The 14,757-nt window shown below is 42.9% G+C and overlaps 1 protein-coding gene across 2 annotated transcripts; it reads right to left on the bottom strand.

Moving 5' to 3' along the window:
- Positions 1-886: 886 nt before the first annotated feature.
- Positions 887-13,711, bottom strand: LOC135555110 (GTP-binding protein REM 2-like). Of its 2 annotated transcripts, XM_064987468.1 has the most exons (6): positions 13,656-13,701; positions 13,519-13,572; positions 12,171-12,486; positions 11,852-11,925; positions 3,263-3,440; positions 887-1,263 (listed from the first exon to the last, which is right to left on the bottom strand). In XM_064987468.1, exons 2-6 carry the CDS (start codon positions 13,570-13,572, stop codon positions 971-973), a joined length of 915 nt encoding a protein of 304 aa, XP_064843540.1. In that variant the 5' UTR covers positions 13,656-13,701; the 3' UTR covers positions 887-970. The 2 variants fall into 2 exon arrangements, with proteins under 2 accessions (XP_064843540.1, XP_064843539.1); XM_064987467.1 differs by having other exon boundaries at positions 13,519-13,711.
- Between the last annotated feature and the right edge of the window lie 1,046 nt (positions 13,712-14,757).

Genomic DNA, 14,757 nt, shown 5'->3' with positions numbered 1-14,757 from the left:
TTTTTATACAAGACCCTAAGCATAATGGAATGTTAATCGCTTAATTAACTCATGAAGCATACGTGTGGAAGCAGCTGCTTTCAATATACTTTGTACCCCTCATTTACTCAAGTGTTTCCTTTATTTAGGCAGTTACCTGTATCTCTACAATGCGAAGAGCATTCAGGGAAGTTTCTGCACTATAAAGTCTCTCAACTGTAACAGAACACATAGAGACAAATACATAGATAAAAAGAGTCACCTTCATCTCTCATGACTTCTATAACTATTTTATTTGATCCTCAATGAAATCACATTGGAATAGAGGTGGATAATAAATTCTGCCACTACAGTATGATGCTTTGTGTTGTATTTACAGGTGTTTAGCTAATTAATGGTTTTCTATCTATCACCTATGGTTCTCTAGTACAACATTTTTACACAAATAAACCCAGATACATCCATCTCTTCTTTAATGCAATTCGCTCTTCCTGCTCTTCTCTGCTTTATGCATGTGTCATCCCCCACAACTGTATCCTCTTCCCATCACTCACTTTTCTCGTCACCATAATTTACCTCTTCGAATCATCTCTATTTTGCGATTACTTACATCTTATTTCCCTCTTGCTCTCTTTCTAGCCACCCTTCTCTTTCTGGACACCCCTCTCTTTCTAGCCACCACTCTCTCTTTCTGGTCACCCCTCTCTCTTCCTAGCCACCTCTCTCTCTTTCTAGCCACCTCTCTCTCTCTTTCTGGCCACCCCTCTCTTTCTAGTCACCCCTCTCTCTTTCTAGTCACCCCTCTCTCTTTCTAGCCACCCCTCTCTCTTTCTGGTCACCCCTCTCTTTCTAGTCACCCCTCTCTCTTTCTAGCCACCCCTCTCTCTTTCTAGCCACCCCTCTCTCTTTCTAGCCACCCCTCTCTCCTTCTAGCCAACCCTCTCTCTTTCTAGCCAACCCACTCTCTTTCTATCCCTTCCATCATCCCTGATCACAGGGCACCCAGGTCATGGCAGGACCGGGACTTTTGTCTAAAGAACTTGCCCCCCTCTCGTTCCCTCTCGCGGGGGTAGCGTGGGACCAGGCTAGTGAGGAAACGCTTGGCACGGTGGGTGATGCTCTCCCGGCCGCCAGCCATGTCGTGCCCACAGGCCCCTGGAGGCACCGGGCTGAGGCCCCTGGCTAACCTCACAGCATACTCCAGGAGCTCTGCTGTGCGGTGATCCAGAGAGGCTGACATCTCTACATATAGACAGTCAAACAGAGAAGCGCTGGTGAGGGCCTCTGAGAGAAGAGAGAGAGAAAAAGTGAGACGATGATGATGATGATGATGAGGGAAAAAGAAAGACACCCATAAGCAGTTGTCAGTGGTAAACACATTTTGGATGAGAACATTTTGGGTGGATACACAGTGGTGTGCTGGTGTCACAGGTTCATTCATATTAGTTACATGATAAAGCACCTCTTATTATGTCATTGTCCTGTGACTCAGCCCAGCTCCTCTCTGGTTGACATCAGATACACTTCAATATCAATTAACTGCCTCTGTGGATTTATTGTGTCATTACAGACTAGTATTCCCAGGACAAATACACACGCATTGAAAGCATTATATAGTACATATAGATGTCACGACTTCCGCCGAAGTCGGTCCCTCTCCTTGTCCGGGCGGTGTTCGACGTCGCCGGTCTAGCCATCGTCGATCCACTTTTCATTTTCCATTTGTTTTGTCTTTGTTTTCTACACACCTGGTTTCTATTTCCCAATTACATGTTTCTTATTTAACCCTCTGTTTCCCACATGTTAGTGTGCGTGTTTATTGATTGTTCATGTCGATACTTGTCGGCTGGTTATGTTTGCCGGGTTATGTATTTACACCCTTTATTTTCGAGTGACCGGTATTTCTCCGCACCTTGAGTATTGTCTGTATACTGGTGCTGTTGTGGAATTAAATACCTTGTACACTAATTTCTGCTCTCCTGCGCCTGATTCACTGCACCAGTTACCCACCGCCTGACAATAAAAGATAGAGTGCAAGACAGAGATCCCGGGAATGAGACGCCAGATGATGAAAGACGGTGAGAAGCAATTGCCCTAATTGGTCCTAATTAAAACTGTGTTTGTTATTAGAGTGGAAGAGAGGAAGAGAGGTATGGTAAATGTTGTTTTTTTTCTCCTGAGGGAAATTTCAACCGATGCCTGTGAAAAGCAATTAATCAGAATGCCTTACTCTCTGCCTCAGGCCTACTCAGACAAAGGCTCTTGGCTCTGAGATTACATAACACTGAATCCAAAAATGTCTAGGTCTGAAGAGCTGCATTCTGGAGAAACACTTATCACACAGAGAAGGGTGGGGGTGAAATTGAGAAAGTTTGAAAGAACAAAAGTTTTGTGTGTTACAGGTTGAGGGAACCAAACAGCCGAGCTCAGGCTGGTCTTCTGAACACACCACACAGCCATATCCCCAGTTGATATGTACGTTTAGATGAATAGGGTGTGTGTTCTCAGTATCTCATGCACAGTTCTCAGCATGCACATCCCCTCCCCCCATACTCCCACACTGCACTGCAGCTGAAACGCTGTGCCACTTTCCGTCTGTATTCCTGTAAATCTCCCCCCACAGCAGTACCCTGCAGAGATACAGTACAGAACTCAACCTGACAACACGCAGGGTGGAGATGGCAGGCAGGAATAAGGCAATGAGAGGAGAGAGCATCTATAGGGAGAGATAATCTTTAGGGAAAGGTAAAGGGAGAGATAATCTTTAGGGAAAGGAATAGGTAGAGATAATCTATAGGGAAAGGTCAAATCAAATCAAAGTTTATTTGTCACGTGCACCGAATACAACAGTGAAATGCTTACTTACAGGTTCTAACCAATAGTGTGAAAAAAGGTATGTGTGCGTGTAGGTAAGTAAAGATACAAAACAACAGTAAAAAGACATTTGAAAATAACAGTAGCAAGGCTATATACAGACACCGGTTAGTCAGGCTTATTGAGGCAGTATGTACATGTAGGTATGGTTAAAGTGACTATGCATATATGATGAACAGAGAGTAGCAATAGCGTAAAAAGAGGGGTTAGCGGGTGGTGGGACACAATGCAGATAGCCCGGTTAGCCAATGTGCGGGAGCAAAGGGAAAGGTATAGGGAGAGATAATCTTTAGGGAAAGGTATCCACTACAACAGTGCAGGTTATACAAAGCATCTTAAGTTTGCAGAGACAATGGGGGACATCATTCTATCGCAGTCCTGTAACAAAGAGAGGGCCAAGCTGCCTCACCTTGAGTGCTGACCTCACGTGAACGGACCAGGTCGCTCTTGTTGCCCACGAGGATGATGGGAGTTTGCGGCTGCGTCTCCCTGAGGAGGAGGCGGAGTTGGGCGGTGCGGTGGAAACTCCGCCTGTCCGTCACAGAGAACACCAGGACACACACCTCACACTGGAGATCAGACAGGTCCTGAGAGAGAGATCACCACAATCATACCACTTTACCTTCCATATGAATTTCAATAAGAATACACTACTATTTACTGTATAAGAAAGGCCATACTTGTACTTGTATAGAACAACCATATCTACACTATATATACAAAAGTATGTGGACACCCCTTCAAATTAGTGGATTTGGCTATTTCAGCCACACCTGTTGCTGACAGGTGTATAAAGTCGAGCACACAGCCACACCATCTCCCTAGACAAACATTGGCAGAATGACCTTACTGAAGAGCTCAGTTACTTTCAACGTGGCACCGTCACAGGATGCCTGCCACTTCCCAACAAGTCAGTTTGTCAAATTTCTGCCCTTCTAGATCTGTGCCGGTCAACTGTAAGTACAGTTGAAACGTCTAGGAGCAACAACGGCTCAGCTGCAAAGTGGTGGGGCACATAAGCTCACAGAATGGGACCGGCGAGTGCTGAAGTGCATAAAAATTGTCTGTCCTCGATTGCAACACTCACTACCGAGTTCCGAAACTGCCTCTGGAAGCAACGTTAGCACAAGAACTGTTCGTTGGGAGATTCATGAAATTGGTTTCCATGGCTGAGCAGCTGCTCACAAGCCTAATATCACCATGCGCAATGCCCAGCGTCGGCTGGAGTGGTGTAAAACTCGCCGCCATTGGACTCTGGAGCAGTGGAAAAGCGTTCTCTGGAGTGATGAGTCACGCTTCACCATCTGGCAGTCTGACGGACACATCTAGGTTTGGCGGATGTCAGGAAAACACTACCTGCCCGAATGCATAGTACCAACTGTATGGTATGGTGAAGGAGGAATAATGGTTTGAGACTTTTCCAGGGTTCAGACTAGGCCCCTTAGTTCCAGTGAAGGGAAATCTTAACACTACAGCATAAAATGACATGCTAGATGATTCTGTGCTTCCAACTTTGTGGAAACAGTTTGGTTAATTATTAAGGCCCTTTCCTGTTTCAGCAAGTCAATGGCCCTGTGCAGAAAGCAAGGTCCATACAGAAATGGTTTGTTGAGATCGGTGTGGAAAAACTTGACTGGCCTGCACAGAGCCTTGACCTTAACTCCATTGAATACCTTTGGGATGAATTGGAAGGCTGACAGCGAACAAGGCCTAATTGCTCAGCATCAGTGCCTGACCTCACTAATGCTCTAGTGGCTGAAGTCCCCACAGCAATGTTCCAACATCTAGTGGAAATCCTTCCCAGAAGAGTGGAGGCTGTTGCAGCAGCAAAGGGGGGGGGGGGGGGCAACTCCATATTAATACCCATAATTTTGGAATGATATGTTCGTCAAGCTGGTGTCCACATACTTTTGTAGTGTATATGTTATTCCTATGAATAAGAAAGCGGTTAACCCTGCTGCCAGGTTTTCAAAATGATAGGAACATTTGGCTACACATATTTTTATGTGTCTTAAAGTGTGCACATTTTTAGAGCCTTATGAATGAGGGTCAGCAGCAACATTTCATTAGGGACAGTTCAAACTTTACTGAGGTGGTCCAAAATAGGGAAGGGTTGTCTTACTTTTTTTTGTTGCTTTGGGGAGGGTTGTGTGTTTTTTTATTGGGCACAGAGGAGGGAGGTTTCCCTGGTTTACATTCGCTCTTTTGAAGGACTTGCTATATAAATTCTTCCATTGTAGACAAATGTCGTCATCTGCTTGCATGCGCCTCCCCTATATCAAGGTGTTTTGGTACTTCCCTTATGCACTACGCTTCAACGCATGCTAACTTTTACTACACCACAGGTCAATATCTTCTACCAGTCTAACTTCCTATCCTGCCCTCTATCCAGATCTGCAATAGGCTAACTAGCAACCTTACCACACAAAAGCTGCATACATTTTTTACCTTAATTTAACTAGGCAAGTCAGTTAAGAACAAATTCTTATTTTCAATGACAGCCTAGGAACAGTGGGTTCACTGCCTTGTTCAGGGGCAGAACGACAGATTTTCACCTTGTCTGTCAATCTTGCAATTACACATGAAAGAAAAGTTAAGCGAAGAACAGTGAACAACACAGGGGCCCCACAGGGGTGTGAATAACACAGGGGCCCCACGGGGGTGTGAAAAACACAGGGGACCCACAGAGGTGTGTGCTTAGTCCCCTTCTGTACTCCCTGTTCACTCACGACTACGTGACCAACGCAACTCCAACACCATTATCAAGTTCACTGATGAAACGAAGGTGTTAACCTCTTGAAACTCTAGGGGCGCTATATCATTTTTGGATAAAAAGACGTGCCCGTTTTAAGCGCAATATTTTGTCACAAAAAGATGCTCGACTATGCATATAATTGATAGCTTTGGAAAGAAAACACTCTGACGTTTCCAGAACTGCAAAGATATTCTCTGTGCGTGCCCTAGAACGTGAGCTACAGGCAAAACCAAGATGAAACGGCATCCAGGAAATCAGCAGGATTTTTGAGGCTCCGTTTTCCATTGTCTCCTTATATGGCTGTGAATGCGAGAGGAATGAGCCTGTCCTTTCTGTCGTTTCCCCAAGGTGTCTGCAACATTGTGACGTATTTGTAGGCATATCATTGGAAGATTGACCATAAGAGACCACATTTACCAGGTGTCCGCCCGGTGTCCTGCGCCGAAATTGGTGCGCAAACCTCAGCTGCAAGTATTTTTCCATGGAATTCAGAGAAGAAAGCAGGCTTCCACGAACGATATATCAATGAAGAGATATGTGAAAAAACACCTTGAGGATTGATTCCAAACAACGTTTGCCATGTTTCGGTCGATATTATGGAGTTAATTCGGAAAAAGTTTGACGTTTTGGTGACTGAATTTTCGGTTCGTTTCGGTAGCCAAATGTGATGTACAAAACGGAGCGATTTCTCCTACACAAAGATTCTTTCAGGAAAAACTGAACATTTGCTATGTAACTGAGAGTCTCCTCATTGAAAACATCCGAAGCTCTTCAAAGGTAAATTATTTTATTTATTTGGTTATCTGGTTTTTGTGAAAATGTTGCGTGCTAAATGCTACTCAAAATGCTAAGCTAGCTTAGCATACTCTTACACAAATTAGTGAATAGCTATGGTTCAAAAGCATATTTTGAAAATCTGAGATGACAGTGTTGTTAAGAAAAGGCTAAGCTTGAGAGCAGGCACATTATTTTCATTTTATTTGTGATTTTCAGAAATCGTTAACCTTACGTTATGCTAATGAGCTTGAGGCTATAACTGTATACAGGTTTTTTTCATAGCCAAACGTGAACAAAACGGAGCGATTTGTCCTACACAAATAATATTTTTTTTAAAAGCTGAACATTTGCTATCTAACTGAGAGTCTCCTCATTGAAAACATCTGAAGTTCTTCAAAGGTAAATGATTTTATTTGAATTATTTTCTTCTTTTTGTGAAAATGTTGCTGGCTGAATTCTAGGCTTATAGCTATGTTAGTAATCAATACTCTTACACAAATGCTTGTTTAGCTATGGTTGAAAAGCATATTTTGAAAATCTGAGATGACAGTGTTGTTAACAAAAGTCTAAGCTTGAGAGCAGATATATTTATTTCATTTCATTTGCGATTTTCATGAATAGTTAACGTTGCGTTATGCTAATGAGCTTGAGGCTATAAATAGAATCCCGGATCCGGGTTTGCGCGACGCAACAGGTTAAGCAACAATGAGTCAGCCTACAGGGAGGTCAGTAACCTGGCAGTGTGGTGCCAGAGCAACAACCTTTCCCTCAACATCAGCAAGACCAAGGAGCTGATCGTGGACTACAGGAAAGAGGGGGGGGGGGGAGCATACCCCATCCACATCAACGGGGCAGCAGTGGAGCAGGTAGACAGCTTCAATTTCCTCATTGTCCAAAGCACTAAAGACTTAAAATGGTACAAACACACACACAGTCATGAAGATGGTGCGACAGTGCCTCTTCCCCCCCAGGAGGTTGAAAAAGTTTGGCATGGGCTCTCAAATCCTGAAAAGGTTCTACAGCTGTAACATTGAGGGCATATTGACTGGCTGTATCACTGCTTGGTATGGCAATAGCACCGGCCTCAATCGCATGGCGCTACAGAGGGTTGTGCAGACAGCTCAGTACATCACTGGGTCCGAGCTCCCTGCTATCCAGGACCTCTATATCAGGCGATGTGTAAAGAAGGCCTGGAAAATCGTCAAAGACCCCAACCACACAAGCCATAGATTATTTTCTCTGCTGCTTCACAGCAAGAGGTAGCAGTGCATCAAGTCTGACACAAACAGGCTCATGAACAGCTTCTATCCCCAAGCAATACGACTGATAAAAAACACGGACTGAGTTTACCTTATATCCTTATTTACCTTTTATTTCAATATTTGTCTCTATGCACACTCACAGGGCCCTAACACACACAAAACAATCGCTCCATAATTTGCTCACTCACACATAATATGCACATACATTTATACCGACTGTGTACACCTGCATAACCACTCACATGCAAGCTGCTGCTATTCTATTTATCCTGTTGCCTAGTCCCATTACCCCGTATACATATCTACCTCCATCACTCCAGTATCCCTGCACATGTAAATATGGTATTGGATCTGACTTTTTAAATATTTCCTGTCTATAGTATGCTCACTTACTTACTTTATTATGCGATTTATATTTCCTATTCTTATTTCTTGTGTGTGGTTTTTTCCTAGTTATACATTGCTATTGATTATTGCATTGTTGGGTTTTGAGTTTGCAATAAAGGTATTTCACTGTAGTTGTGTATGTGACATTAAAACTTTAAACTTGAAGACGAGACACGCAGCTCAACAACCTCCACCATTGATCTTGTTTAGGGACAATACAATTATCCTACCTAGATTAGCCTACAACACCACAATGCAATGAATAATTGCATTTTTGTTTTTAAGTGAGTACAAAATTCTAGTGATACGCTGTCTGTTGCAGATCATCATTCTCCCAAGTCGTAGCTTGTGGCCACATATGCTCCAGGCAGGCCTAGTTATTCAGGAAAGCTTAAAGCAGGCTCTGCCTCCTCTCCAATTCGAGTGGCTAGCCTGGCGCACCTAGAACCTAATGCTTCAATATGGCTTAAATATTTGTCATTTATCTTTTTAAATGTATTACCTTTTATATTTGGCATAAACACAAACAGTCAATGTTTAAATCGGATTAAGCTACTTCAAAAATATAATTCCAGCATCCTCAAAATGGCTTGACATTAACCAGGTTTCCATCCAACATTTTAATGCCATTGAAGTACGTCGGACAAAAAATAGCACAACATCATGGGAAAGCATGCAGTCAGACTACAGATGAAATAAGTTATGATGAACTTCACAGGGTGGTGAAAGTGCACAGTGATAAGCTTGATGCTCCTTTCAATAAATATTGAGTCTTATTTGGGTAACATGATGATCGATGCTTGGCTGCCGTTTGACAAATAATCTCACACTTTTGTCCATAATAATCTCCTCATGTAGGCTATACCCACGCTGTATCTGAGAGCTCTTGGCTAAAGTGGGCACATTCACTATACCTAAACTATTTTTTTTGTATCAAAACCATCAGTAGGCACTAGAGTTGTAAACCCATTGAATGTTTTTTTTTAATATTCGGTACTTGGGAATTTGACTGCAAAAGATATTTGCAGATTTTAGAATATTCACATGAAAATCGTGCACTAATTGGATGAAAACCTAGCTATAGACACCAGTGGCAGTCAGTGCCGTTTAAAATGAGGGAGGATGATAAAAAATGTTTATTACCATGGCCTTATTTATATTACAGCATACAGGATGACTATCATTCATATTTCATTCACCCGGCTCAATGTAACATCGTCAGGTTAAGGCTACTACACGATACTCAAATGTTCCCTGTACTCATCATGGGGTTGCTACAACCTAGCCTATGAATGAAAGTTTACAATGTAGGTGCACAGGTCGAGAGAATTATGAGTAATCAAGCTGTTAGACAGTGACACATTCAATACACATTCAGTACTGCAAATCTACCAAGACCTGGCCGTCCCTCTAAACTTTCAGCTCATACAAGGAGAAGACTGATCAGAGATGCAGCCAAGAGGCCCATGATCACTCTGGATGAACTGCAGAGATCTACAGCTGAGGTGGGAGACTCTGTCCATAGGACAACAATCAGTCGTATATTGCACAAATCTGGCCTTTATGGAAGAGTGGCAAGAAGAAAGCCATTTCTTAAAGATATCCATAAAAAATGTCGTTTAAAGTTTGCCACAAGCCACCTGGGAGACACACCAAACATGTGGAAGAAGGTGCTCTGGTCAGATGAAACCAAAATTGAACTTTTTGGCAACAATGCAAAACGTTATGTTTGGCGTAAAAGCAACACAGCTCATCACCCTGAACACAACATACCCACTGTCAAACATGGTGGTGGCAGCATCATGGTTTGGGCCTGCTTTTCTTCAGCAGGGACAGGGAAGATGGTTAAAATTGATGGGAAGATGGATGGAGCCAAATACAGGACCATTCTGGAAGAAAACCTGATGGAGTCTGCAAAAGACCTGAGACTGGGACGGAGATTTGTCTTCCAACAAGACAATGATCCAAAACATAAAGCAAAATCTACAATGGAATGGTTCAAAAATAAACATATCCAGGTGTTAGAATGGCCAAGTCAAAGTCCAGATCAGAATCCAATCTAGAATCTGTGGATAGAACTGAAAACTGCTGTTCACAAATGCTCTCCATCCAACCTCACTGAGCTCGAGCTGTTTTGCAAGGAGGAATGGGAAAAAATGTCAGTCTCTCGATGTGCAAAACTGATAGAGACATACCCCAAGCGACTTACAGCTGTAATCGCAGCAAAAGGTTGCGCTACAAAGTATTAACTTAAGGGGGCTGAATAATTTTGCATGCCCAATTTTTCAGTTTTTGATTTGTTAAAAAAGTTTGAAATATCCAATAAATGTCGTTCCACTTCATGATTGTGTCCCACTTGTTGTTGATTCTTCACAAAAAAATACAGCTTTATATCTTTATGTTTGAAGCCTGAAATGTGGCAAAAGGTCGCAAAGTTCAAGGGGGCCGAATACTTTCGCAAGGCACTGTATATATGTATTTTTTTTACTGAGAAATAAAATCAATCAATCCAAACTGTGCAGCGACCATTTGATGACTGGAAAGTGACATCTATTACAGAACACCAAAAAGTTGAATGACATTCAGAGATTATCAAGCCAAACCTTCGATACTGGGTAGGCCGACAAGGTAGGGAGGGATGTATTTTCTGTTTGTCGAGATTGGCATAGTCTATTTATTGTGGCGTTGAAAAAGCAAACCATGATATTGAAGTGCCCGAATTCAGTATGCTTTGTTTATTGGCTGTGTGGTGCATTGTCACAGAAACCTGTTGGTAGAAATTGTGTTGCTTATATTTAAAAAATTATAAATATCAAAATGCTGAAAATCAGATTTCCCCCTTAGCTGATCATTGTCTGCAGCCGGCACTGATCGTAGTATAATGAAACAGGCAGGGAGAGTGAGCTTGTTCGTGGTGGTCGGCGAACCTTTAACCTTCTGGCCCATTGCCCTGACCGTGTGATTGTGTTTTTTCAAAAATTTCAAACAAATGATTGCATATTGTTCTGGTGGTATGCAGTGAAAGTGTGCTGCCTGCAGCAGTCAAGACTGAGAGTGGAGCCCTGTGCTCTTTCATTCTACGATTCCCCGCTGCCTAGAGACAAATTACCATATCACACCAACTGGGAACCAAGTCAATTACTGATGACACACGCAGAGAATACGATCACACACACAAGCACACTGGATGCCCTTCGAGTGAATCGTTCATAAGTCACTGAAAATTATTCAGGGACACTCAGTGAGCAAAGCTAAATTGGAATTCTAAAATCTGATTAGAAGAATCCAATCTTGAGACTGGACTGCATCAAAAGGCTAACTCATATTCTACTAAACATAATAGGCTGAGTAGCATCACCAACATATCTTGGTCTCTCACACAAGACAACCAGAAAACAACGTCAGTGATGCAATTAAATAAGCAGAATCGCAATAAAATAAATCTACATAAGGTCAACAAAAAGGAAAGACCCAAATTCACTAAATCTTGTTATTTCAGACTGGAGAGCTACTACAATACCCAACCCCCCAGCTGGGTCAGGAACAGCAGAAGGAGAATATGTCCCCAGTACTGTACATCTGCTCAGTGAGCAGCTCCCTCCCTTACACATCCATGAACACGTTTGAAGAATACCCAGGGCAATAGGGGTAAACCTGTGGAAAATAACATGATAAGAAGCTTCCAAGCCAGTCAATAGCAGAGTCCCACAGGGGATCTCCCACATTAAGAGTTAGTCCATGAGGAAAGACAAAGGGTAAGGAGTGGGAGAGAGAAGGCTGGGGTAGAGTGCGACCACAGATGTGCTGTTAGGCTCACCTGCCTCCAGTTGTCATAGATAAGAATGGTGCAGTCCTCGTCGTCCACGGTAACAGTGTGCACATAGCCCTCCCCTGAGGGAGAGAGAGACATATCAAGCAAGTCTCAGGTGGAGATGGTGGAATTAAGGTTTTCAGTTTTTTGTTTTTTTTTACAAGACATACAAAATGTTGGGGTGTTTTGCCAGGCACACATTTAACCTGTTAGTATCATAGGCCAATTGTTTGTAAAAACAGTGGTCAGTCTGAGGGAAAACTAGACAGGTCACAAGCAGATATTTCTTTCATATATTTTTGTCAACATCCAAACACCAATGCACCTTCAGAATCCACAGATGCAGTTCGATCCAAATCCCCAGCCAAGGCAATAGCAAGGCATGACTTGCCCACCCCATTCTGACCCAGCAGGGCAATTCGAAAGGGCCCTTCAGAGGGGGGTCTCCCCTCTACCGCTGAGGTGATGGTCTCATCCTTTGCCAGGCTGAAACTGATTGGAGGAGGAGAAGGTCCAGACAACCCTGATGTCCAATCACAATCATCATGAACTGCTTCTTCCCGTCTGAGCTGGTGTTTGATTGGCAGAGGGGTACTTCCTCTGCGTAAAGGCGGTGCACTGGACAGAGTCATACTATCACACTAAAAGAGAGACAAATAAATAAATATACACAATATTTAAGCAATAATGCCCAAGAGGGTGTGGTATATGGCTAATATACTGCACCACAGCTAAGGGCTGTTCTTATGCACGATGCAAGGCGGAGTGCATTATTGCTATTATAAAATGGTTACCAACATACCAAGTTTTTTCTTGATTTAGCCATGGCTTTCAGCCAATCAGCATTCAGGGCTCAAACCACCCAGTTTACAAATTCCCATAGAACATGGACCAACCAGGCTCTGACTTTGAGTCCACATTTCCATCAGAATTCCATACTCTGTAGAAGCTTACCATACACACATACAATTGTATAGATAGCAAGGATTGTGATGTGGCTTGAATGTGCAATGCTGCGCTACCTAGTGTACTACCACATCCTCAGCTGTCGCCAGGAAAACTTGAACCAATTTGACTGTAATAGACAGTGGGCTAGTCACTCTGTGCCTGACATGTCATCACTTTTAGTGTGATCTGAAATAAAAAGCCCTAGGCACATGCATGACATTATCTCACTGTGTCTATCACCCTCATTATTGACATCTACACTGCTTCTGCCTCCCTCTATCCTCCTTTATATCTCTCCATCGCTTTCTCTAGCTTCATCTCTCGATTTATGTCTGTCTCTTTCTCTCTCACACAAGCACACACGCACAGACTCACAGACTCTCTCACACACACACACACACACACACACACACACACACACACACACACACACACACACACACACACACACACACACCCAGAGAACCTTTAAGAACTGAATGGCCTCCTGCCCATGAACAAGTTCATGTCAGTTACATTTGAAGCTCAAAGAATAAACCAAATCAATTAGAGCCCTTCTGTTATGTCGTCAGCACTTCCCGCATCCTGTCACAACGCGTGCAAGCAATAGACGTTCTTGACAGATGTCTTGTGAAGCAACCGTTTAAGTAATGACATATTTGCATCCATATAAACAGTTAAAAAGGTGGCTGCCCAGCACATTCTCTTTCAACATTCTCGCCTACCTTCACCAGTGTTTCCTCGATACTGATACTGTCTTTGAGCGCATCTGTCAGCATCTGCAACTTGAAATACAACCAGTCAGAAATCGACTTTTAAGGAATCCCGAGTGTTTTCCCGCCCTCACACTCTTTTTACTCACGCGCTCTCTGCCTCAAGCCACACCAAAACGGTTCTCTCTCTCTCTCTCTCTCTCTCTCTCTCTCTCTCTCTCTCATGCGCAATCACAAACACTACACGCACACAGACTGCTACATAGGCAACTGAAAACACCTTTCTCTCCCCCACAGTGTGCTCTCCTGTACAGTAAATTCGGTCCTCCTGCAGTGTCCTACAGAATTCTCGCTCTTCTGCATTTATGATTAAATTACGTGTAATGGTCGTTGTCAGCTTTTCATTTTCTTAGACAAAATGTGTTTAGGCTCTTGACCTACATCTGCGTCGACTACATTTTCCGTGTAGAGAAAAGTTCATGCGAAAGAAGAAGCTAATTTTACTCGGCTCTATATTACCTTTTGGATGCTCCAGGATAGTTGCAGTAATATGTTTACATTTCGCCACTAGGGCGCAGCAGATTCGTTTTCTTTTCTCCAATAACTCTACCATGCATTGCCTTTTGTGTGCGTGCGCGCGCGCGCGTGTGTGTGTGCATCCGTTGCGGTCAGTGCCATTTAAGATTAGGGAGGACGATTTTTTTTATGAGCATGGCCTTATTTCTATTATAGAATATTGGATGACGGTCATTCATATTTCATTCACCCAGCTCAATGTTACATCGATAGGTTTAGACTACTACATGATACTTGCATTTTCCGTATAGCCTAGCCCTCATGAGGTTGCTACAACCTAGCCTACTAATGAAAGTTTATAATGCACACTACCATTCAAAACTTTGGGGTCACTTAGAAATGTTCTTGTTTTTGAAAATAAAATGTTTAAAAAAATTGTCCATTAAAATAATGTCAAATTGATCAGAAATACAGTGCAGACATTGCTAATGTTGTAAATGACTATTGTAGCTGGAAACTGCAGATTTTTTAATGGAACATCTACATTGGCATCTAGAGGCCCATTATCAGTAACCATCACTCCTGTGTTCCAATGGCACATTGTGTTAGCTAATCCAGTTGTGCACCGGGGCCTCCCACTCCTCTTTCTATGGTTAGAGCCAGTTTGCGCTGTTCTGTGAAGGAAGTAGTACACAGCATTGTACGAGATCTTCAGTTTCTTGGCAATTCTCGCAT

The sequence above is a fragment of the Oncorhynchus masou genome, chromosome 15 (genome assembly GCF_036934945.1).
Source record: "Oncorhynchus masou masou isolate Uvic2021 chromosome 15, UVic_Omas_1.1, whole genome shotgun sequence".
In the NCBI taxonomy this organism is placed as follows: domain Eukaryota; kingdom Metazoa; phylum Chordata; class Actinopteri; order Salmoniformes; family Salmonidae; genus Oncorhynchus; species Oncorhynchus masou.
Note: the sequence above shows the minus strand (reverse complement) of the source record. Positions and strands in the feature narration are given on the sequence as shown.

Bases quoted from the DNA above. Each gene is read 5' to 3' on its own strand.
- LOC135555110 (XM_064987467.1), bottom strand. From the start codon at position 13,572: ATGCTGACAGATGCGCTCAAAGACAGTATCAGTATCGAGGAAACACTG. The intron at 12,487-13,518 runs GTAGGCGAGAAT...TCTCTCTTTTAG, and splicing joins TCGAGGAAACACTGGTGAAG to TGTGATAGTATGACTCTGTC. The intron at 3,441-11,851 runs GTGAGCCTAACA...TCTCTCTCTCAG, and splicing joins TCTATGACAACTGGAGGCAG to GACCTGTCTGATCTCCAGTG.